Source organism: Pteropus medius, unplaced genomic scaffold (genome assembly GCF_902729225.1).
Source record: "Pteropus medius unplaced genomic scaffold, Ma_sr-lr_union100, whole genome shotgun sequence".
Taxonomy (NCBI): domain Eukaryota; kingdom Metazoa; phylum Chordata; class Mammalia; order Chiroptera; family Pteropodidae; genus Pteropus; species Pteropus medius.
The window spans coordinates 4,726,368-4,752,107 of record NW_024350923.1 but is presented as its reverse complement, the minus strand read 5'-3'; the positions used below and the strand labels follow the sequence as shown (position 1 = coordinate 4,752,107).

Sequence of the window (25,740 nt, the reverse complement as noted above, 5' to 3'; positions counted from 1 at the left end):
GCTGTAGGCGTAAAAAAAAAAAAAAAAAAAAAATTACTGCTCCTGTTTTGTCTAACTTGTCAAGGCCAACAGAGGGAAAGGGTACTGTGTGTCCTGGTTTTTCCTTTAAGAGCTAAGCCTGCCGTTTACCTTCAGTACCTCTGTCCAACATGCTGAATTGTTCGTACTCGGTTATGCAACAAGATGGGACCTCTCAATTTCACAATGTAAGGAATATCGAAACCAGATTTGAGCGTTTGGAGCTTCCTTGGTATAAAATTTCCAATCTGATCTATTTCATCCATGCTATTGCAAAGGGAACAAAGATACTTTTTATCCACTGGCTTGAGCTGGACTAAGACATTCCGATTTATTTGCAGACTTGAAATGGTTTGAAGAGCAGACTTCAGTAGTGAACTTTAAAGTGTTTTCCCAGAAAGCCAGAGAAGCGGCCTGGTAGGTTGGGTGCCAAAAGTTTCCTGTATAATTTCAGCATGGCACATCTGTAAAAGCAGAAGGCCCAGCAAAGATAGGGAACCAGATTTTGAATATACACCTCAATTAAAAAAAAAGATGGAATGAAATTAATAGGTTATAGGATATTTAATCCCTACATTTTGCCCACATTTTTTAATATCAAATTTAAATGTATTGATATTTGTAGTTTAATTGGCATTTTTTTTTTTTTTTTTTTTGGTTTTAGTGGTATATAAAATAATGATGCATCTTAAAATCAGTGGCATTTTGGATTAGATTAAATATGGTTATTTTGCATGAGTGCAAGTATACCTATAAGCTATATACCTAGAGGTGGAATGACATTTTACATTTTGCTACATGTTATCAAATTGTTTTCAGAAGTTATTCCAGTTTATAGTCCCACCAACAAGGTATAAAAATGTTTTGTTAAACCCTCATCAATGCGTGCATTGATCTTTTTTTCCAACTGGATAGGTTAAATATCTTAATATAGTTAATGTTTAGCATCTATTTTTATGAGCGAAGGTCATCTTTGTTTTTAAGAGCCATTTGTATTTCCTTGTTATCTTTTCACATCCTTAGTCTTTTTTTTAAAATTCAACATTGGTCTTATCAATTTGTAGAAGCAGCGTATAGATGGAGGAAATTAGCTCTTTGTGGTATGAGATGTTCATATATTTTCCAGTGTCATTTTTATTTCATGATGGTTGCCCACAGGAAAATTAAATGTACAATAGTTGAATTTCCAGTCTTCTTAGGACTTTGGGATTTTGCATCATACTTGGGATTTCTGCACTTGAAGAACATAAGAAAAATTCTTACTTTTTTTGGATAGTTTCATGGTTTCATTTTTTAAGTTTAAAATTTTAATGTATTTGGAAATTATTTGATATAAAGTATGAGGTAGATATCTAACTTTGTGTTCTAGATGGCCACTCATTGAGCACCAAGTTGAAACTAATAGCAGTGGAACTAAAGGGGTGAAAATAATGTTATTAAACATATCTCCTTTTCTGATTATAATAAGGAATTTTATCACTTTTTTTGATGGAATGAGCAGGACATAGATGCCTTCTGCCTACTCTTAACAAACCCTCTTATCCAGGGGGAACCACTGCTTTAGACCAATTAAATCACAGCCTCTAGGGGTTGTGGGGAAGTGGGGAGAAATCAACCCCTGTTGTAAGTATGTGCCTAGAATGCTTTGAGTAATGTACTTGTTTTACTTTAGGGGGTGTTAGTCAGACTTGCTGTGATTGGCAGGTCCTCTCCAGGGATTCAGTCTGTAGGATTCGACCTACAGAACCTGCTGAAGGACTAGCGGTGCTTCCCAGTCCAGTTGCAACAATGCCCAGGACTTCCCTGTCAGGATTGAACCTACGGGGACCCACTCTGCCTCTAGGTGGATGAGAATGACATTTCTCACCTATTATTTCTCTGCCTTGTAGCACTTACCATGTCTGGTGGACAGCAGACAGGCCAATTTGGGGACAGATAATGTAAGTTTTAAACCCTTAACTTTTGAAAAAAATTTTCTTTGGCAAATTATCCTCATTGGCAATACCATACAAAGCTTATTTGTGATTTTTCGAACCTTATATTTGGTGAAAGAGCTCATTTTACTTGATTTGCAATAAGTAAATCTTCCATTCCATCTGGGTGCATTGCCATTCTGGCCTGTTCTTATGTTTGTTGTATTAAGAGCACCTTATTCTTGAATTAGGCTTTTAAGACCATTGGTAGCCTCTTAAAATATAGAAATTACCTGATTGTAAGACATACCCTTAGACTTGGAAAAAGTTATGGGCCCTTATGTTGGCCTAAGTGGATATCTTACCCCCCGCCCCAGGTTTCCTATTAGGTGGAAGACTTGCTGAACATTAACTCACCTGGCTATCTGTAATGCTTGTAGGTCAAAGTACAGGTTAGATGTTAGCAGACCTCCTCAGACCCTATGGGGTGTGTGTGTGTGTGTGTGTGTGTGTTCCTTAAGCATCCAATTCTAAGGTTATCTTGCTGCAACAAGAACAGCTCCACCCCCCTCCCATTTTATTGTTTGACGGACTTTACATGGCTTGGTGTGTACAGACCAACATTCTTATTGGTTGGTCCAGTCATTCATCCGAGACTGATTTCTTGAGTAGTCCATCTAACTTTGGATTTAGAATCAAATTAGGAACATAATTCACTTGCTTTACCAAAATAAATAATGAAATATAAACAGTACCTGGGCATCATCAAAAATCAAATTAGTCACAAAACAATTTCTTTGAACAAATTTCAGTTTTAGTGTTGGATCTCTCTTAAGATAGCGGATGGATAAGAAATTTAGCTGGCAGTATTTTCCACCTTTACCAAACGGGGAATGGGTATATCACAGTGGTAAACCATTCTTAAATACCAATTGACGTAGAAGGGTGTTTTGTTTTGGAGACAGTCCTTCCTCTTAATCTCTTGAAATTTTCTTGTCCTTACCTCAGCCATTTTCTCTTTTTCCAACCCTTTTGATCCCACTGTAACATCTAGTCCATCGATGCCAACTTTCCATTGTCCCTCATCCTCTTAGATAGTCTCATTTCCTTACCCAACTTGAAATCCATAGCCAATAATTGCTGTTCCTTTGCCTCCTCCATCATTTTCTTGCCAAGCCCTGGGGCTACCCAGTATACCAGCTTCATACTCGCTTGGCAAAACCACAGCCCAGATTAAATTCAGTTCACCTCACCTGACAGATGAGGCTGAGGGTAACTGGAGAAAAACAGTGATGAATCTCACTTTAAATGATCACAAACTGTAGACCCATAATTCTGCCAGTAAGTCAGAGACTAGATCCCTGGTCCATTCCTCAGCCCTCGTGTTTACTCAGCTAATGACCTGCTTCATACATCACTGAGAAAACCGAAGCAATCGGAAGAGAAATTTAACGTTCTCATCACACCTCACTTTCCAGCACCCTCACCCACATCACATTCTCTTGGTAACGGCTTCTAAGGCCGCTTGCTCGACTTCCATGTTCCTGTCTCCTCCGGTTCCTGCGGTTCTTTCCCACTGTTTCCTCCTGACCAGATCAATCTTACTAGCAAACATTGTCATCCCCATTTTAGAAAGTTTCTTGACTATTTCCTTTGCCAGTTAGCACCACTTCATTCCTTCCTTTTTGTAGCAAAACTCGAAAGCCTTTCCTATGGTTTCTGTCTTCAGTTATCACCTGCCATTTTCTCTTAAACCCTCTTTAGTCAGGTTTTACTCCTATTCCACAGAAATGTTGCTCGTGTTTCATGGTGCTAAGTCACGTCACTTTTTTAACTTAAAACGTTATGTCCATTATGGTTGTGGTGGTCCCTCCGTGTTATCCTCATGACCCAAACTGATGGAAGTGCCACCATGTGAAGCTTACACTCCAGCCAAGACAGTGAACACAGTAAATAAGTCAGTTGTATGTTAGGAGATGAGAGCTTTGTATTGAAGGTGGAGTCCAATAAGGATTGGGAGAGCTAGAAAAATGTATGTGCGTGCAGGTTACTGTAATAAATAGTGTGGCCAGGTCTCATTGAGAAATTGAAATTTGAGCAGACTTGAATGAGAATGAGAGTCAGCCAAAAGGACCGCTAGTATTCCAGGTGCAGAGAACAGTTTGAGGGAGGGCCCCAAGGTTTGGGCTTGTAGCGGGCCTGTTCTAACATTAAGGAGGCTGGGGGCAAGAGCGGAGTGATGGAGGGAGAGTAGTAAGAGAGGAGGTTGGATGACCATCTAGGGCCTTTTGGCCTTTACCCTGAGTGACATAGTCTTGTGTTTTTAAGCAAAGGAGTATTATGATGTACACTTATAAAAATAGCTTTATTGGGGTATTTTTATACAATAAATTGTACCAATTTTAAGAGTACAGTTTGACATTTTGATAAATTATACAGTTATGTAACCATCACCACAATCAGGATAATGGAACATTGTTGTCACCCTGAAAAGCCCCTGTGTTGCTTTGCAGTTAAGCGCCTTAGCCCCTGGGCAATTCTGCGTCTTCATCTACCTGTGTATCTCTCTGGGGTTAATATTTTGACATAGTCGATGACTGTTCTTTTTAACACTTACTTTGTTTAACTTCCAGTTCACAACACTCTTGGTTTCCTACCCTCTCAGTTTCCTCTGCTGCTGCTGCTTCCTTTCTCTGACCTCTGATGTTAGAGGATCCATCGTTCAGATCTTGGTCTTTGGTGGATTCAAATGCCATTCTGTATACAAAAATTCCCAATTTATGTCTCCAGTTCAGATCTTCCTCCACAACTCCAGGTTCATATTCTACTACTCATTGATGTTTTGGCTTTGGTGTCTGATATTTCAAATACAACTTGTATAAAACAACCTCTGGTCCCCTGTTCCCTGCCTCCCTGTTCCCTTCCTGCAACTCCGCCCTTTAGTTACTCTGTCCAAAAGCTTGGGGCTTGTACCCACATTCAGTCCATAGGAAATCTTGTTGGCTCTGCTCCTCAGTCTCCCTGGCTGCTGGCTCCCTAGGCGGAGCCACCATCACCTCATCTGGGTTTCCTAAGTTCTTTCAGAAGTGATCTCCCTGCCTCTAAATTGCCATCTATTCACAAATTAGCAGCCAGAGTGATCCTTTTAAACCAGAAATCAGATAAGGTCACAGCTGTCCCCGACCCCCAGGCTTTTCATTTAGAGTAAGAGTCCATGGGAAAGCCTGTGAAGCCTATGTGATCTGCCCCCTTCCTCCTCTTAGCTCTGACTTTATCTTACTCTTTTGCTCACTTGGGTTCAGCCACGCTACACTAGACTTTTTACAGATCTATTCAGCATATGCCAGGCCCCTCCCCACATAGCATTTGAACTAGCTATTCCTCTAGATAGTCCTTGCAGGCCTGTTTTGTTTTAAACAGCAGATTTGGGGTTTTAAGGTAAAAAGGAAGCTGACAAGTTTTGGGGGCAGTAAAAATGAGGCCAAGGCTCTATCTCTTCTCCACGCTCCTCATTTAGGTGGTGTCTCCAATTCCCTTGGCTTTACCTGCTGTCCAGATTCTGAAGATTTCCAAATGGGTATCTCCAGCCCCAGACTTTCTCCTCTATGCTCAAGCAAGCTGTGTCTGGCCAAGAGGCCATGGAAGCTTGATACTTGAACCTGTACCCTTGGTTCCTTCTAATTTGGATAATCCCCAGTCTCTCCAAACAGGTGTATGGAGTTTTTCTCTGAGGACAGTGGTCCTCAGTAGATGCTTCCAGTTGTCAAGAGGAAGGGGTCAGAAGAGAAAAGAAAAACCTGATTATATAAGAAGCGACAGGGGAGGAAGACCTCTTGGTGCTGCTGTTAACAGACATTGGTTGGGTTTTTTTCATGTGCTAGAAACTGGTGATCTCTGCAGTTCTCACATGAAACCACCCCATCCCGCCTTTAGTTTCCCTTGGGACCTGCAGTCCCTAGGCCAGTGATGCTAAACACCCTGCAGGATAAGCCTCCCTGCCCCGACAAAGAATTATCCAGTCCCAGATATCAGTAGCATGATGATTGAAACCCTGTTCTAGGTGATTTTAATCAATTCCCTTGGCTTTGTATAACGTGAGGTAGTGCTATCCCATGTGATAGCCACAGCCACCTATGGTGGTTGGTGTAAGTGTAAAATACCCATGGGATTTCAAAAACAGTATGGAAAAGAATGTAAAGCATTCATTTTTCATGATTATGTGTCAAAACGATAACTTTGGATTATTGGGTTAAATACATTGTCAAAAATCATGTTATTTTAAATACACGTTAATCATGTTAATTTTACCTGTTTCTTTTTACTTTGCCAAATGTGGCTGTTAGATGTTTTCACATTACATATAAGACTTACATTGAGGCTCATTATATTTTGGTCAGATAGTGCTGCTTTAGATGCTGAAGACTCACATTTACATCTCTCGTCTCAAACCTCTGCTCAAAGTTCAGGGATCCAAAGACCTACAGTAAGTCCTCACTTAACATAATTGATAGTTTCAAGGAAACCAGTTTTACAATAGGCTAATTTACTTTAAATAAGACTTAAGTTCCTATGACATTTTCATCAATGTTACAGCAAAAGAACATTGAACAAAGATCTACAATACTTGAGAGTTCTCCTTGGTTGTCATAATATATCTCAAACCTGTTACGTCCGAAGTAGAATTCCTGAGTCTCCCAAATAATTTCTCCAACCTTTCCCATCCTTTTAAATGGTATTACCATCTACGTAGCTGCTCCAGCCAGATTCCTGGTGGTCATTCTTGGTTTTCCCCTCATTTCTCATCTCCCTCATCCATTCTTCAGCACATATTATGTCAAATGTTGCCACTTCTGTTCGTGTCTTTGCCACAGCTGTAGTCAAGAGCACACAGTCGTTTCCACCCCCAGGACTCCTGCGGTGTCTGCTTCTGGCATCTCTTTGCTGTATTTTTTTTCCCCCTCTCTTTCTTAAACTTAATCTCCATTCTGTAGCTGGGATGACACTGATAACTATAAATCAGATGGTCACTCCATAACTTAGAACCTTTCAGCAGTGTCCCATCGTATTTAAAATAAAATGCCAATCTGCTGCCTTGGCCTACAGTGCTTTGAGATACCTGGCCTCTACCCCACATTCCGGCGTCACCTCAAGCCCTTTCCTCGACCACCATTTTCCAACCAGACTGGCCTTTGTATCAGATCCTTATGCACCACCTTCATGCCTTAGGGCCTTCTTTCTGGAAGAAACTTTGCCTCAATCACTTTAGAGCTAATTTTTCAACTTTTAGGTCTTAGCTTCAGGATCAAGCATCAGAGGGCCTTCCCTGACAACCTGTAGCTAAACAAATGCCCCTTCCCATTCTCTCCACCATTATGCCCAGTTTTTGTATTTTGTGGTACTTTCCCCAGTTTGTTTGTTTACTCACTTATTGATTCTTTTTCCTCACAGAATTTTAACCTATGGGTCAAGAAATTGCCTCAGTGCCTGGCAACAGTGACTGACACATAACAGGCATTTAATAATAAATGTACATATATAAGCCATCATTTAAATGACCCTCTACCCTTGCCCCCATCCATTCATTGCCTTAGTAGTAACCAGTCAGGCGAGAAACAGAGCCACCACAGGACCAGGCCTTGGGGTAGGACCAGAGGGTTCGTGGATGGCCACTCTTAGGGCTGGAGCCTTGCCCCATCCCATAGTGCTCAGTGGTGAAGAAAAGCAGAGATAGTGGAACTGTTTGATAATGTAGGAGGGCCCTTTAGCTTTGCAGTCTGGTGATCCCTAAATGCAGAGCTCGAGCGGTTTTGGGTTTGTCTGAGTCCCACGGCTGGGCAAGAAATGGAAGGAGGGGAGCTGGAATCCTTGAAGGAATGAAGGGGGGAGTGATGACAGCTCTCTCCCCTCTGTCTCCCTGCAGATAGTCCTCTTGATAGTTTGTCATCAGATCTGTGTATTCGAGAGTCTGCCTCCTCTGTTAGTTGGTGAGCCCCAGGAGGGCTAGAACCCTGTCTTTTGCTTGCACATACCACAGTTCATTTGTGATAGTGATAGCCAATCGACTGCTTTGCAGTCACTCCTCCAGACAACTCTAAGAGGAAAGTATGTAATTATTCCCATTTTATGAGGAGGAAACAGGCCCAGAGAGGTTAAGTAAGTAACATGCCCAAGGCTACAGAAAGGGCTCAGATTTAAATTCTGGCCATCCAGCCCCAGAGCCTGAATTTCAGCCATTAGTCTAGTGAGTGTGCCAAGGCCTGTGGCAATGCAAGCCCCATGCCTGGGGCGGGGGGGAGGGGGGCAAAGCAGTGTGGTTCGGATTTGGCCTGAATCCTCAAAAGGGCCTGTGAACCTAAGACACTGCTGATTGAGATCATCTCAGCAGACCTTTCCCTCTTCTGTAGATTCCTGGGACTGGTCTGTCATTTCTTGCACTTCAGTTCTCAGGGGCGTTAGAGCATAGATAGCCCTGATCTTAAAGCCCTGAGATGAATTCTTCTGACAAGCTGACAGCAATTCCTAAGAATGTATTTTTATTTCTCCCTTACTCCTCCCAAATCTCCTAGGGCAGGAGACTTCTTATCTCTGAGGACTAGATATGTGAGCCAAATCATGAGGCCAGTTTTGGGCAAGCTGCTTCTCTTTTCTGCCCGAAGAAGCTGTGGTCAGTGTGTTGAGTGCCCTGAGGGCCTCATATCTTTCTATGCCACATTGTGTAACTTCAGTGTGGCTGGAAATCAGAGGAAGGGGTAGAGTTGAGGCTGCCATAGGCCTACAAGGCAGAGCAAGGCTTGGACCAGATCAGAGCTGTGGCTCCGTAGGTCTCTCCCCTACCACCTTAGGGAGTGTGTTGCAGCAGAACCCAGGGAGTTCTCAAATACCACCTAGGGACATCTGGCCATTTTTCGCCCAGGCAGCAGCAGTTTTTAAATCCAGCTGGGGTTTATTTTGCCTCCCACTTGAAGCACCTCACGGACTGCTTCTACTGTGGCTGGGCCTTGTTTGGGTGGGTGCCCAGAACCCACCTCAAATCGCTGTCAGAAAGAAATCCATGGAGATGGAAGGCCTGGGGTATTCATTATTCTTTTTCTCAAACAGCCAGGGACATCCCCTTGGCCTTCGTCATCTCTCAGAACCATTTCACTCTCTGTGGGCTACTGATAAAGTATATTTCCACTTCAAAGGAGAGAAATATTAAAAGAATTTCAACTTAAAGCATAAAGAATGAGAGAGTTTTGGTAGGATGGCATAATTGCCCTTCTCTGAATTCTCAGTGTTTTTACATTTCTTGTAGCAATTCCATTTTCACTGTTATCTTCCTCTTCAGATATCCGAGACCTTATCTCATCTTCCCTGCCCCCCAGCACTCAGTGGTGCCTCATGCAAAGCCCTTAGGCCGGGCCCAACCCACAGGGCAAATGTTAGGGTGGAAGAGGCACAGCCCATCCCATTATTTACTGCTTCATCAACCAACCTCAGGGATATAAACCCTGCCCCCTCGACTGCCCCTTGAATCACCTGTCCTTATGCGTGGTCCTCTTCCTGATTTTGTCTTCCTTTAAACAAAACATAACTCAATTGGCTTCATGGTTTCATGGTCAGGGGAGAGACCTGTTCTACGTCAAATTCCACACTTTTGTTCCTCTTCAGTCAATGATCTTTTACGAGAAATGAGTCTGATCCTGTTACCCTCAAACATAAACCCTTTAATAGCTTCCAGTTAGTCTTAGGGTCAGGGTGAAATCCCTTACACAACCTACAAGGCTCTCATGAACTGGGCCTGTAACTTACCCCTTCAGTTTTCTACTGCAGATTTTCTTTTGCCACAGAGCTTTTTCTGGTTCCTGATGGGTGCCACTTCATCCTGATCAGGGGTCTTCATGTGACTTGGAATAACAACAGCCCCATCTTCCCCCAGACCCCCAAAGAATCACTATTAGGTTTTCAGTGTCCTGTACTTGTCCCTCCATAGTACTTATCACAGATGTAATTAAGGTTTGCCTCTATGGAGAACTACCCGTCACATTTATCACCCAAATCCTGGCTCATACAGTTCAAATACTGCTAGATGAATTCAGGAACTTTTAGTGAGAGGCCTTATAGGACTCTAAAATGGTCTATGAGAAATGTGGTCTTGGTGCATAAAAGGGATTTTGTACCCACAACATGCAATTTTTCATGTAAGAACTGAGGTTTAGAAATAAACATTTGTTCCTAACTCAACAGTCTTCTTCCAAAGGCTGAAAACTAACCTTTCCCAGTGTTACCTATTTTGCGGAGAATGAAAGGATTTTCTAAGGGAAAGCATATAGGATTCTGTGAGGCTTTTTTCCTGATATTATGAAACTTACTTAACCATATAAACTGTGCTAATACAGTAGTCATTAGCCACATTTTGAGTCCTTAGTAGCCTTGTGTGGCTAACTGAAATAAAAAACTCAGTTTCTCAGCTTCACTTTTTAATTACCTAATAGCCACACGTAGCTTGTGGCTGCAGATACAGAACAATTTCAACATTGCCCAAAGTTTTATTGGACAGTGCCGACATAGAACTATTTTACGGAATATAATGTTTGTCTGACAGAAATCAAGATGTTATACTACTATGTTGTTGGCAGAGGACTGGAGATTTTGGTGAAGCCAGCAAAACTTGTACATTATTTATGTTCTGCCTGATGTGTTGCATGTCAGTCACAAGGAAACCTCAGCATCTTTGCTTCATTCTTTTTCTAGAAGAGGGACAGTCCTGCCGATTCAGGGAATGTTAGAACCAAACTGGGCCTCGTGTATTTCACAACTTGTGGGAGTGTCTGTACTGACAGGTTAACCTCTCTAGATAGTTGCACCCTACCCCCAAAAATCAGGGAAATTTTTGCTTCACCCATGTCAGGATTATTTTAAGTATAAAATATGTGGGGAAAAAACTGTAATTACAGGTAGTGAGAATTTATATGTCAACATTTCCATACAGGATACAGTAAAGCTTAGTAGGGTTGAGTCCATCATTAAACTCCCCTTTATGGAGATTTCAAACAATAATAAAACATCCATAAATCTTTTTTTAAAAAGTTTAGAGGACACATTTCATTGCAGAATGTTGTCACTGCCAATCACTAATACCTTTCTTTTCTCTTAAAATATTGACATGTGATCCCCTTTTTTGATCTAACAGCTGTCATTCATTTTAATCCTAGCAGGTTATCAACACCATGGGAAGAGAGAATTCTTAAAACTGTGTAAGTGAATTTAAACATATACTATGAAGTCAAACTGAGTCAGCCTGATAGGTCTTTAGTGATACTTTGACTCAGCTTTTTTCCTGATGCAGGGTTCTATGTAGGGCTTACTTCTATCACTACTAACCTGAGTTTGCTAGCCTTTAAAATGGAAAGCAGCTCTGGTTATTTAGAAAGAAGGGGCATATTTGTCAATGTCTCAAAATGCTGGCTAACTTCTCTCCGCCCTTTGTTGAGGCCACATTACTTACTCCACTAAATCCTTCCTTCTACATCTAAATTTCAGACATGAATGCATTTGAATTTTGCAGTGTGAGCACAACTGAGAAACCAGAAGATACTGGTTGTAAATAAGTCACACAAACACAGAAGGATACTTAAGTGTTAGAAACGTTTATTTGTCAAAATATTTTTTAAAAAAAAGTGGGAGGAGTGGAATAAAACAAGGCTAAATTTCAGCTAATGCTGTACCACGATCACAGGTCAGACACCAAACAAAACAAACAAAACAAAACCCCCCTCCCAAAAAAAAACCCCAATGGTCCTAGCAAATTCAGAAGATTAGCTTCAATGTTAAGAGTCCAGAGCTAACAGATGAGTAAAAGGTTGCCTGCCACTACATGGTCATTTTAAAGGGAAAGGAGATATTGCAGGTAGACAGGGAGAAGGGTTCAACGCCTAAGGAAAGCAAGATAAGAGGGGTTCCACTGTACGGGAGAAGGGATGCCAGCATATTCCTTACCTAAGGCTGCTCAGAGGCTGAGAATATAAGGAACAGAGTGAAAGGCTACAGAGACTCGTATCAGGAGGAAAGAAAAGTCAACTTAGAATTAAATTAAGAAAGAAAACATAGTTGGTCACAAACTCCTTTGTTTACTGAAACATGAAGCAATGGAAACATCCCGGCAAAGGGGACCGCGCGGAGCAAGTTCTCATATATGACCGCAGCCCGAGGGTTCAGTCCGCAATTATCCTACCTGAAAGAGAGCACAACACAAGAGGCTTACACAGTGCCTGGAGAGCAGCTTGGCTCCGAGTACAAGGGCCCTGGTCCTGTCCTGTGTTCCAGGGGGGAAAGAACAAAGAACAAAAAACCTAGTCAGACTGGAGCAAACATATCCCATGTAATTACCCAGGAGTCTACTTTGACTACATATAGGAATCTACTTAGAGCTATATATAGAACAAGAAGCAATCTATCTGCAAGACTGTGTTGGTGATAAATACATCTGATTTTCTTATCCATCTTTTAGGCAAGACCTCTGTGATACAAGGCTACTGTCACTGTAACAAAGGGCATACAGATATTATGAAGAACTATAATTTAATGTTTGGGTCCAACAAAAACAGAAGATGCCAAGATCTCGAATATGGCCAATTGCACTATTCTAAATTTGTTTCATTTAAGTCTTTCATAGTAAACAAGTTTTCAAAAACGACAATCACAAAGGGTATCAAAGAGTGCTTCATTTACCCTCCAACATACCTACATGCCATACAGTCATGGATTTAGAGCAGTAATCCTAGTGGTTCCCTTAATTGACCACATCTCCCTTACCAAATCAAAAGTAGAAATCCTAAAATTCTCTAATTCTTCCATTGATGATGGAAACTCCAGACACCAATGGCTGGGGGAAAAAAAAAGTTAACTCACACCAAGTTCCTCTACTTAATACAGACAAAGGGCCAAATCTTGGTCTTGATCTGTGTCAATCGACTTCAAAAGTTGTGACGTTCTTGAATCAGTTCTGCTAGGGTGAGACCCGAATTTGGATCCCCAACAGTTCTGGAGTATTTCATCCTGGCAGCCTCATTAACATCAGGCTCCTGGGACTGCAACCAACTCAGGGTTATTCAGTCCATTTGAGGTTCACACCTGGAAGGTAAGTTTCTTTAAAAGTCATCACTAAAAAGAGGTTAGTTGAACAACCACCGCTTGCAGTCAAAATTCACTTTAAAAACCTTTTAAAGAACACATGTACTAATTAATATTTAACTTTGCTTTGAAACATATTCGAGAGAAACAGAAGTTATCTGATAGATGATACCACCTTACTTTAGAGGCATATCCCACTTCGTGGCAGATTCAGCTGCATTCAAAGTAAAAATTAATGGCAAACTACACAAGTTGTAAGATTATCCACTTCATGTAAATGAACACACACCGCTATACAATGGTCTCCAGAGTTCCCAGTCTTGTCAGGCTCATTCAGGCTATACCTTGTCACAAGTTCATGTGTATCTGCCTCTCACTATCAAAAAGGGTGACTCTCTAGCGCTGTGTCTTCTACACACGTGCTGGAGAGATAAGTCAGGAATGCCGGATACTCAGTGGTACTTTGCTACTAGGCCTCCCATTCCAATCAATCTCAAAGGAAAACCATGAGAATAGAAAGTTGTCATGAAGCCATTTCCACTCAGATGAAGAGATTTCTCAACCTCTAGATACTCCTGATTATTCTTGCCATTCTGACATCATTGGTATCTATTTTTCTGAAGTATGAAAAATTAAATTTCCAGGGTCACCACCAATTTTTATACACATCCAAAAAAATTACCAGTTTTATCTAGTCCCCTATACGTTCCTCTCAAAACAAAATTGCTGGGGAAAAACAGGAAGCGTCAGGCTCTAAATGACAGCATCATAGGCTATGCAGATATTGCCTAAGTGCCCATGTAGAACGAGATGCTCCAGATTACTAGTAAGGAAAGGACTCCATGGGACAGTGGCATCAAAACATTCTGCTTTCAAATGAGTGTCTTAGAAATAAACACCTAAAATTTATAGGACTTTATTTGGCTTATAGCTATATATTAGAAGAGTTTCCTCTGATAAAGGCTAATGAGTTAAGTTCTAGCTTTATTAGCCAACTGAAAGTCTAAAGTTATAGTTAAAATTCTCACTGTGACATTCATCATTAACTCCAGAACCCGTACTCTTCAGCTCACACCACAGTGACTTTAGTGGAAAGAAAATAGGTTTAGGAGTCAGCCAGGCCTGAGTCTGAATTCTGGCTCTACCTCTCAATTACCAGATGACTTAACTTCTCTGACACTTAGTTCCCTTCTCTGTAAAAGAGAAAATATTTTAAATGCTTATGGTGTGGATTAAATGATATACACATACACAGAGAGCACTCAACAAATGTTAGTTCTCTTGACTATGTTTCTGTAACCCAGATCTGTTTATACCCGATTAAAGAACAATATTCTGAGTTTGTTCTCTCAGAAGAGACAAAGTGATTGGCCAAATGAACCTCAAGCTTAAGCTAAAGAAATATTTAAGACTAACATGTAATTTATACCTTTTGGATACTACTGTCCTGATAGCAAACAGGTGGCGTTAGTTTCCTCTATGCGGCATGGGTCTCTTTCAAGGGAACTAAATGGAATCTCTTAACCACACCCACCCCACTCTCACCTCCAGTTTTTAAAAGGCTGAGTACCGTGCTCGGTCCACATACTGCTCCCGCTCATACCGGGCCATGTCATACAGAGAATTCCGTGCAGCTGCTGAAGCCTGAGACAGCTCACTCTCTGGCCCATAACCGTAGCCCTCTCCAACTGTGGGGAGCACAGCTGCAGCACGACGAAGGGGGCTCCTGTCCCTTCCATAATAGGAGGAAGTGGTGGCAGCGGCAGCAGCCATAGCAGCTGAGGTGGCAGCAGCACCTGAGTTCGGCAACAGGTGTCTGTCGTAGGGATCAACGGAAGTGGAGTTGAGGTGACTGGTCACAGCTGTGTTCTGGACTTGAGGCAGATGGGACATGCTCTGCTCTGCGTAGTTGTACGCAGAAGCTGCTGCTGCTGCTGCCACTGCCTCATAAGAGCGGACCCGGTAACGCTTATAGTAGTCGAGTGCTCCATATGCATCATTGTAATACATGGATTCCCCGTAGCCCATGGTGTAAGGCGTGCGCACCGCTCCATACTGTTCGTTATACTGCTCGGTAAAGTCTGCCACGCGACCCGTACGATCTACTGGGCACTCTTTGGACCAGTGCCCCTCTTTCCCACACCGATAGCAGCCACTCTGGTCTCCCATCCCAGGGGCAGTCCGAAGGCGGCTTGTGGACAACTGCACATGCATTCTTTTGCCTTGAGAAAATAGATATGAGATTTATTATAATTCAGTGACGTTCTTTATCCTCCCCCAAATGGAAGTAGTTGGCATAAGACACACGTACATACACACACTCCTGAGACCCAATTTCAGCAATCCCCTCTAAAAGAAGTTTTAATACAGAGAAGAGCTAGAAAATTTGAGTCCTTAGAAACAAGTCAACCCTTTCTACTTACAACCGATTCCCTACTTCTGTTTCTACAACTTTCCTTTCCCCGCCCAAACACAGAAATGGAAAGTTTCCACTTTTTACTGCTTAGACTGAAAATTGTAATGATTCAGAACCTGCCAATTCTTTCAAATCAAATATCCACAAAACCTCAGTTACGACAGATTCGGAAAGTACCTTACCAACTTCTCCCTGATTTACTCAGGGCCATGTTAGGCCTGAGCATTTAATGCAGCTTAAAAACCACAGTGAACTTCTATCCATCGTTTCCTCCAGCCATTTTTGCAGGTGTCACAGAAGGCTATGTTGCATACCTGGCTCATCATCTGCTTTATCTGCAGTACGTCTAAGACTTAGAAGACGCTCCAGATTTCAACCCCACCCCCACTTTTTTCAACAAGGGTGAAACCATGCCTACTGTGGAAAAGAAAAACTACTTGACCAAGGGCTCGCAAGAGCAAGAATTAGATCTCGAAACAGCACTGGTTTCTTAGGGACGGTGTGCTCCCATGTAATGAAATGATCACTTCATCCTGCATGTAGCCTTACAATTCTTGGGGTTTATCTACTTGTTAGAAAAATGCAGCATTTGCCTAAAGTCTTCTGGGCTCCCATACAAACAAGCCACATCCATACTTCCAGGCAATGATCAGCAGTAGGTACAGCTGAAAGAAGAAACATCTTCGCCCTGGGCCTGTATACCACCAAGCCCAGAGACCCTTACTGATGAAAGCATCCAAGGTCTTTAAAAACAGTTTGAGGAATGCAGTATTCTTGGCAGTATTTAGTCCCAAACTGTGTTAAGACTTTGGAGATCAAGTCAATGCTTTTTGAATTGTAGCCGAAAGGCAGCCAGTATAGACGTAGAAAACGGGCTTCGCATCACTCCTAAGGGCTGCTCAGAATAAATCCCCCCTCCGCGATCAGCAAGTTGCTTTCTCTTTAACAGACCTTGTTCTGGATGCAGTTATGCGATAGGAGGCCTCGTGCTCCACCATCCTGTTGGAAACAGCCTGATTCAGGACGGCAGCCAGCACAGCGCCATGCACTGACCCTGAGAGGGGAGCGGGTTAGTGCAGTAATATCACTTTAGTCAAACTCATTTCTGCCCAAAGTCTTAAGATTCCTGCCACCCCAGTTTCTAGTAGTTGCTGCCTCCAACTTAAAACCCTTTCCTTAGCAGAAACGAAGGTGCTCAGGTTTTTACTTCCAGTTGCTAGCAGAGAGTTAGCGTCCATCACCACTGATATGGTCAACAGGTACCAAATGGCAATAACTATCTGAAAGCAGCATTTAGCCATTCTACTGTTTTCAAAGATTTAAATACACCCATTCTAATTCTTAGAAGTTATTAAGAGCCACATGCTAACTATGCATAGAACAGAAACACAAGATTTTTGCCCCAATTTATACTGCAAACGTAGAGTCCCCTATAATTTAGACTGGAGAATTACAAATTACTTGGCTTTCAACCACACATGGTAACATTACTGTGTGACAGACACAAGACACAAACTGTACTTTAATTCTGAAGCTGGAGTAACCATGCCAATCTAAAAAGCGGCCAATCCAGAGACTTAAAAGTACATTTTTAGCAAAAAGTTTCAATTTAACTTGCTCTTTACTTTTACAGATTCTGGGTCCTTTTTTTTGAGAAAACCTAGTGGTTTTTCCTTGATGTTTCTGTCGCTATATTTAGTCTTCACTCCTAAGTTTATAAACATATATGGCAAAATCTATTTCTGTATAGCTGTGAAAAGGATTTAGGTCAAATTTTTTTTTACCTAAAAGACCTATAACAAAAGTGATATGATAGTTTTTTCCACACAATCTTTCCAAAGGCTGTACTAGGCTTTTAATTTAAATCCTTAACGCAGGGGGTCTCTAATCCCCGAGCTGCGTGGACCAGTACTAGTCCGTGGCCTCCTAGGAACTGGGCCACATAGCAGGAGGTGAATGGCAGGAGGGTGAGTGAAGCTCCACCTGTATTTGCAGCTGCTCCTCTGCGCTAGTATCACCGCCTCAGCTCTGCCTCAGCTCATCTGGCATCGGATTCTCATAGGAGCCCCAGTCCCTGGTGCCAAAAAGGTTGGGGACTGCTGCCCTAACGTTCTTATAATTAAAAAATACCGTGCTTCTCTATTACCTTCAGAAACCAGGGCAAAGGAAACAAAGAAAATTAAATTCTACCACTTTCCTACACTTAGGCGCAAAGTTTAACAATTTTCTGAGACCTCCAAAAGTTAATGAAATGCGCTTATTTCCCAGAAAACCAGTCCAATAACAGACTATTAAAATGCTGAGGTGGATAACTTAGGGTCTTAATTGCCAAGGTCCAGAGAAGCTGATACACACAGTACTCCAATTTAATGCTTGTTTACATATTGGGGGAAAAACTGAGACACCTGAATTCTTACCTATCATTCCCAATTCAGCTGCCTGAATTGTTACTTGGGAACAGCTTAAAATCTTCCAATGCAAACTGTTTGCTACCTCAATACAGGTGCAGTTGCTTGTGTGGAAACAGATCCTGAAAGACTCAGGTAAACACAGATTCTGCTTCCTTTCAGAAATCATACAACACAGATGCCTAAATGGCAGCCATTAACACATAAAGGTTCAATAGATGCCCAAAGTAGCACTATAAGAGGCCACCTTTCGATAGCTGATAAAGCTTTATCGAAAAATGTGACAAATTGGTATCTAGACTGTATTTTCTGTAAAACTGACTTATCCCAATGCCAACCTTTCTCTTATCATCTGTAGAAAAAAACAGCTGATTATAAAAATGTCCATATGTGTAACTTGGAGTAGAGTGCTTTCTCCAGAGGGGCCAGGCTAAGAACATGAAAACCAAATAAAAGATTTTTCTTTTCCAATGATGATGTTTTAAAAAATCTTATGGATCACTATGTTACTCATACCCACTTCCTAAAATAATTAAACCTGCTTTATTAAAATACACACTCCTTCTATGCCAGCTCCCCCAATTAACTGACTTCCACATATATATTTTTGCCTCTATTCTTTTTTAAATTGTATATTAAAAAGGTAAGGATGTGCAGTATGACACTACCAGAGTATCTCTGCAGTTTGTACCTTTGCATTCTTTTTACGTTTTGCTTGTTACGTCAAGAGAACCTCCATTTCTCCCCATCACTGTCCATTCATGATTCCCTCCCCTATCAAATGAAAATATCAAAAAAAATTTTTTGAAAATAATTTTAAAGCTGTCTCAAGTGCAACACTTTCTAAAATAAACTAAAAACTAATATAAATAAGAAAAGCTAACTATTACATTTTAAGTACATTTCTAACTATAAGAGAAACACACCATTGCAAACAACACTCACTCACTTTTCACCATATAATGTTTTTACTGTCAAAACACTTACATCTATTGCACCTCATTCTAGCCTCACTACCATCCTGTGAGGGAGATACTGCAAGGATCATTAACTCTATTTTATAAGTGGAGAAAATGAAGCACAGAGAGATTAAAACACTGTTCAAAGTCATATAACTAGTTAATGGTTCAATTCTCTATAACACTTGCCCTACGCTTAGGAGAGTTGCTGAAAGCCAAGGCACCACTGGCTAAGGTCAGAAATAACTGATGCACTACCTGCCATCTCCACTATTTGTAAACTTTCTTACCCCTATCTGGTCAACTTTTCCTCTTCTCCCATTTCTTTTGTTTTCTAGGTTAGCAAAGGACCCTTACGTACTTAACCGTTTTTAATGGCAGACAAAAAATGATATTAATTTATGAACTTGAAAAGTGGCTGTAAATGTGTGATCCAAGATGATACTGTCAACAAAAAACTTGTAGGACATATTGTCCAACAGAACTTTCTACAATAGAAGTGTTCCATATCTGCACTAATCCAGTAGCCACTTGCCTCATGTGACTTCTGAGGACTTGCAATGTGTGTAGTACAACTGAGAAACTGAATTTTAAATTTAGCTACACGTGACTAGTGGTTACCATACAGTTTTAGAGTCTTCAGACAACCTCCTGTGGTATTAATCACATACATAACCTTCATTACTGGTGTAAATAACATGTTATTTACTAGAATATCTTACAGGGTCCCCGACTTACGATGGTTTGACTTTGATGGTGTGAAAGCAATACACATTCAGTAGGAACTGTACTTCAAATTTTGATCTTTTCCCGGACTAGCAGTCGGTGCGTGGGACGATACTCTTTGGTGATGCTGAGCAGTGGTAGCGAGCCACAGATCCCAGTCAGCCATGCGATCAAGGGTAAACAACTGATACTCTACAGTGCACTATTAAATGCATTTTCAACCTACGATAGTTTCAACTTATGATGGATTATCAGGACATAACCCCATCCTAAGTCGAGGAGGATCTGTAGTCCATGGCATGGTTTTTGGCTCTGCTAGTTCACAGGCTGAACAAATTTGAGCACTAACATATTCCCCCAAATCCAGATTCACAATATAGGGATTCTTCCAGGTGTCCTTGTTCCTCTTTCCCACCACAACTCATCACCCAAGGCAGTAAAGAATATCAGCCCTACACATTTAAACTCTCAGATGTAAGGCTTTCTGGTCAAGAAAAAAGGAAAGCCAGACCTTTAAGCTCCCTTCTCTCATGCAGTACTCATGTGCCCAGGCAGATTAAACTTCCAACAGCGCTCAAATGAATGAAGCCTAAAGGATAAAGTAACCCCCAGTTTATAATACTATGAAGCTGACAATCTTGGCAAATCTGAAAAGGGGAATATTTACTTCCCCATGAGTAGACTGTGCTTGAGAGGGATAAATATACAATCTTTCTATTATTTCCAGCTAAAATAGAATGGAAGACACCACCCTGCCAGCACCATGGTCCTATGTTCTTGCCTCTGTCTTGAGCTAAACCTCACTCATTTCTGCCACCCAGACCCCAGAGCAGTTCACCTTGAAACTCTGTGTTGTCAAGGCCCCTGATGGCCTCCACCGCATCCTCTGCCCGCTCCATGTGTACGAAGGCATAATCTTTCACGATGTCACATTCGATAACTGGACCATACTCTTCAAACTTGGCCCGAAGCTCTTGGTTGGTACAAGTAGGACTGATGTTGCCCACATGTAACTTGGTTGATGCTTTGCTCTTATTCTTGCTGGCTTCCACGTTGATGTTCACCCCGTGCAGCTTGTAGTGGTGCAGGTTACGTATGGCATCCTCGGCCGCCGTTTTGTCCTCTATGTGCACAAAACCGTAGTTCTTAATGATGTCACATTCCAGCACTTTCCCATACTGCTCAAAGAGTGAGCGGATCTCCTGCTCTGTGGCCTCCCGGGGCAGGTTTCCGATGAACAGCTTCACCATCCTGACAAAAGCCTGAAAGAAGCAAGATTTCCAAAAGTTAGGGGTGGAGCCATGCACTGCATTTGGTTTAACCCTCCAAAGAAGTTCTTGGCACCTTCAAGACCCTCACATACGCGTCCGTTATTTTTTTCTCAATAGAAGGCGAAAGGTTTGATCTTAAGGAGTAGTGAGTTGTGTGTGGCATGCAAACAGGAGGTCAGGGGTCAACATACACTGCATTGTTCATCACCTCCATGATATGAGGCTCATTTAAGTAAAAGGGTTAGCTGTTTTCAAGTCTTACAATACTAATATGGGGGGCAGGAAAGAGAAGAGCCCAGACGGGGGGAAAAGGCACATACAGCTGAGCATCCCTGGTCACAAGGTTTTGGAGGGAAATCTGTGTACCTCTCCCCGTGCGGTAACACCTTTCAAGATACTCTGAAAATAAAAAAGCCCTCTTGGCCCCAATCCGGAACCCCCCAGCGGCCCAACCTCCAGATCCTTCGCCCCAACAAAGACACGACCCGATTCCCGCGCCCCGCCCCCTCCGGAGACCCGGCCCCGCCTCCTACCGTTGTCTCCCGCGGACCTCCCGTAGCCAGAGAAACCCAAACCCGGGGCCGTCCCCACCCGCCGAGGCCCGGCCTGGCCCGCCCCGGCCCACCCTCGGGCTCCCCACACACCCACAAGACCCCCTCGCACCTCCGGGTGGCGGCGGCGGTGGCGGCGGCTCCCGCGTCAGAGAGAACCTTACAAAATGGCGACGGCCGCTCGAGCCTCGGCGCGACCGGGCCCTTTATCGCGCGCCAGCTCACGCACGCACTAGTGCGCGCTGCCTCTCCCCTCCACCTCGCGGGAGCCGGGCGACCAATCCTACGGCCGCATGCAAATGATTGCCCCAGGCTCGGCTCGCAGCCGCCCCGCCTCGGGGGCGGGGCCAGCTGATGACGGCGCTGCGGAGTGGAGGTCAGCCCGCCCCCAGCTCCGGCTAGCCAATCACCACTCGGGAAGTGGGGGGTGGCGCTCCCGCGTCAAAAGGGCTGCGGACGCAACCACTACCTTAGTGAAATCAGAAGGCCGAGATTTCACTAACCATCACAATGGATAGTGCTCTAGGGCGTGCTGGAGCGGAGGTGGCGGCGTCGACAGCTGATGACAAAGGGTCATCTCACTGGGTCTCCTAAAAAGGGGCTTTCTTAGCCTTCTGGCCAACCTCCGTGTCAGCTTGGGACATTTTAGAATTACAGACGCGCCACGTTTTAAGCAAACCTAATCATTTTTTGTAGAGCTTTAAACCAAATTTTATATTGCAAACATGTCATTCATTGGTGACGAAACCGAAAACCAAAGATGGCAGAACTGGGACAGCTCCAGAAGGCATTCTACTCGGCTATCCTCAGTCGTGTTTTGTTCGCTCCCGTGTGTACGTGAGCTGGTTTTCTCTCTCTAGCTAGAATGTGAGATTTCACTGTGTGTCATTCACAGTTCCTAGTCCATGGTGAGCACACCAAAGGAATACTTGGTGCAAAGGCTCAGAGAAGGCTCTTGATTTGGGTGTGGGAGAGGGTCTCCACGTCCACACCAAGCTGCTGGAAGGACTAGGCAACCGTGAGTCCCCACTTTCTAGCCTTCAAAATTCAGCTATGGTGCAAGGGCACCTCCTGGTGGTAAAACGGAAGCTATTAGGTGGATTACTCTCTGTCACCCTTGAACAAAGAATAGCCGTTATAGATTAAGGGACTGAGTTTATCTTCCAATAGAGCATGCCAGGGTGGTTTGTCAGTCACCATTCCTTATTGTGGGGGCTCCGTAGAAGCTTCTCTGATACCATCAGGCACAAATTCCTGAGGCTGCCTCTTCTCCCCAGCTACTTTGATCATTCTTTCACTGGGTTCTATTTGCTTCTCAGCCATTTCAGAAGAGACACCGTCCTTGCGATTTTAATAAGACTCATCCTTCTCTCCTACCTAATGCTGTATACCTCTTCCCTTCCCTTCTCTTTGTCATTTCCAGTTTCTCTCTACACTCAGACTTTTAAAACATGTATCGGGACCTCCTTACTCATTTCTGAAATAGCTTTCACACATCTTCACTGTACTAGACTTCACAAATGGAGAGTCTGAACCTGCTATCACCCATCTTGATAAACTGTGTTTTGGGTTCTGTCAACCTTTCTAATTCCCAGAATTTTCTGAGGTTACAAAACTAATGTCTTTTTAACAGTTTTTACCCTTCTAAATTTTTCATTTCATTACCATCCTTTTTTTCCTGTATTTATACTGTTTCTTCACATAAGTCTGGGCACCATTCCATTTCCTTCTCCCCACCTAATTCCCTACTTTAATTTATTCTCTTTTCTTCCTCTCCCCTTTCCTCATAGACAACCATTCTAATGAGTTTAATGTATATTATTTTGTTTGTGTTCTTGCAAGACATGTCTTTTTAGTGCTCATTTTCTTTTTCCATTTAAAAAATATTTTATCGTGGAAATTTTCAAAAAGGCACACAATATTATAATGAATTCCTACGGACTTTTTACCCAGCTTTGACAATTATCAACATTTTGCCAATATTTCATCTAGCTCCTCTACTTTTTTTTAAGGGAGGGGCTGGTATTTTTATTTTTATTTTATCCCTCCCTCTACCAGCTCCTCTCTGGTAACCACTAGTCCATTGTCCATGTCCATGAGTCTCTTAGTTTGTCCTGTTCATTTGTTGCTTTTAGGTTTATATTCCACGTTGGCATTTTTAAAAGCAAATTCTAGATATGTCATTTTACCTATAAGGGCTATCTTTCTCTAATGAAAACATCAGCACTATGGTATGCTACTATTGCCTAATATTTATATTCAAGTTTCCCCTAGATTGTTGCAAATATCGTTTTTCACTTGGTTTCTTCTAATATAGATCTAAAAAGTCCACTAATTGTGCATTTGGGTAAATTAATTTATGTTTATGTAAATTGCTCATTGTTTCTGACATTTTTCACTAAGTGCTATGTTGCTGTGTGCTATCTAACTCCTGAGTAATACTCCACCGTTTGCAACCACTGTATTTTACCTATTCATCTCTGGGTGTTGGTCATCAAGTTGCCTCCAACTCTCCACCATTATAAAAAGGTTCGCTTAACACTCTTTGGTTAATTATGAGTGCCCAAATGGATCCCTGGGAGAATCGGGAGGGTGTAAACCCATAGGTGGAATTGCTAGGTAACTGGTATGTAGAGTATACATGGAACTATTAACTTGACAAAGTAGTAGCCAGGTTGTTCTCTGGAAAAACTGTACCAGTCTACTCTTCCTGTAGCTCGTGACAGACCCTGTAGCTCATCGTCTCTGCCAGTGTTTGACATTATCCAATTTCCTAATTTTTTTTTCATTTCAGAAATTTTTGTTTTATTTTGGGGGTTTCAACCAGTTACAAAACTGGTGGAGCATTTATTAGAGCATAGTTTTTTAATTTAATTATTAGTGTCAAGTATACAGTACAATTTTCTAATCTCTAATGAAAACATCGCCAGTCTCATATAAAGTGATAGATCACTGTTGCTTTAATTTGCATTTCTCTGATTACTAATGATTTTAAGCGTCTCTTCTTAAGTTTTTTGGGTTTATTCTTCTGTGAATTTCCTATTCATATCTTTTGCCCATTTTTCTTGTTAAGTTGCAATCTTTTTGTTGTCAATTTGCAAGATTTTCTCATCTATTGTAGATATTAATTTCTTATTGGCTTCAAGTATCTTCTCTCCTTTCACCAAATTACTTTTGTCCATGGTATTCTTCATTGAACGGAAATTCTTAATTTTTTATGTAATCGAATTAATTTTTAAAGTTTGTGCTTTTGAACTTTTGTATAAGAGTTCCTTTTCTAACCCCCTGAGGTACACATATAATCTCCTGCATTTTCTTCTATTAATGGTAATGTTTTTACCTTTTATGTTTAGGTTTGCAGTCTATTTAGAGCAGTGCTATCCAAATAGAAATATAAAGTGAGCCACATACGTAATTTAAAAATTTCTAGTAAACACATTTAAAAAATAAATGAAGGATTAAAGAAGTACAAATTAGTAGTTGATGGTTGGGCACGAGGTTGGGGAGCATGGCACAGGGAATGCAGTTAACATTAATATGATGGCTAAGTGGAGGGCCGGGGAGGGAGGGAGCAATTGGGGGACCATTTTATTAGAACAATATAGATGTCTCAACCAAAAAAAAAAAGTAAAATGAAACGGTTGAGATTAACACTTTTGAAACCTGTTAAGGGTGGAAAATTTTCAAGTGAGCAAACTAGCTAAGTCAGCTACAGGGAAGAAATATCTTTAGATATCAGAAGTTGTCCTACTTGCTTGTGTGTGGTTTAGGAAGTGTATTGTATAAAATATGTAGACGGCCAATGTCTGCTTCTGTAATCCATTTACTTGTTGATTAAGGGTGTTGTTCTGGGCAAAGATATGCTAAAAGCCAACTTCCACTTCTGTAATCTGCTGGCTTGTTCAGAGGACCACCAGGATATGGTCTTGAGCTTTATCAGCTGCCTGCTCTGGAAGCTCGGGGCTGATCTCCTCTACCCCTGCGTGGTAGAGTCAGTCGCCGGCCGGCTAATAAAGGCTCATAATTAATCTCAATTGGCTCCGTGGGTCTCAGAATTGTTCGCGCCATAACAAAACCCAATATAGCTAAAATATTATTTCAACATATCATCAGTATAAAAATCATTAATGAGGTATTTAAAATTTTTTTCCTCTTCAGTCTTCGAAATCCAGTGAGCATTCTACACTTACAGGGAATCTGAATGTGGACAAGCCACATCTGAAGTGCTCAGTCACCACGTGGCTCATGGCTACGGTGCTGGGTAGCACGGATCGAGAGTTCACCCTCGGAGGTGGTGTCAGGTAAGAACGTAAATCTCTTTCTCTCTAAATAATCAATCGATTTTCATCTGTCCACGTGTCCCCAT

General features: G+C 42.0%; 1 protein-coding gene and 1 long non-coding RNA gene across 9 annotated transcripts; one reads left to right on the top strand and one right to left on the bottom strand.

The window, feature by feature from the left end:
• The first annotated feature begins 6,420 nt into the window (after positions 1-6,420).
• Positions 6,421-12,609, top strand: LOC120584789 (uncharacterized). Its single transcript, XR_005648144.1, has 2 exons — positions 6,421-11,167; positions 12,421-12,609. It is a non-coding gene; the product is annotated as an uncharacterized LOC120584789 (long non-coding RNA).
• LOC120584787 (RNA-binding protein 4B) lies at positions 11,540-21,643 on the bottom strand. Of its 8 annotated transcripts, none has more exons than XR_005648142.1 (4): positions 21,487-21,643; positions 20,391-20,814; positions 12,822-15,265; positions 11,540-12,225 (listed from the first exon to the last, which is right to left on the bottom strand). XR_005648142.1 is itself a non-coding variant. In XM_039840773.1 (4 exons), exons 2-3 carry the CDS (start codon positions 20,800-20,802, stop codon positions 14,598-14,600), a joined length of 1,080 nt encoding a protein of 359 aa, XP_039696707.1. In that variant the 5' UTR covers positions 20,803-20,814; positions 21,487-21,643; the 3' UTR covers positions 11,540-13,043; positions 14,589-14,597. The 8 variants fall into 8 exon arrangements, 6 of the variants coding, with proteins under 6 accessions (XP_039696707.1, XP_039696708.1, XP_039696706.1 ...); XR_005648143.1 differs by having other exon boundaries at positions 11,540-12,144; XM_039840773.1 differs by having other exon boundaries at positions 11,540-13,043; positions 14,589-15,265.
• Positions 21,644-25,740: the final 4,097 nt, after the last annotated feature.

Coding starts and splice junctions, on each gene's coding strand:
- LOC120584787 (XM_039840772.1), bottom strand. CDS start 20,802: ATGGTGAAGCTGTTCATCGGAAACCTGCCCCGGGAGGCCACAGAGCAG. Junction 15,266..20,390: donor TGACAACACAGAGTTTCAAG/GTGAACTGCTCT, acceptor TATTTTCTCAAG/GCAAAAGAATGCATGTGCAG.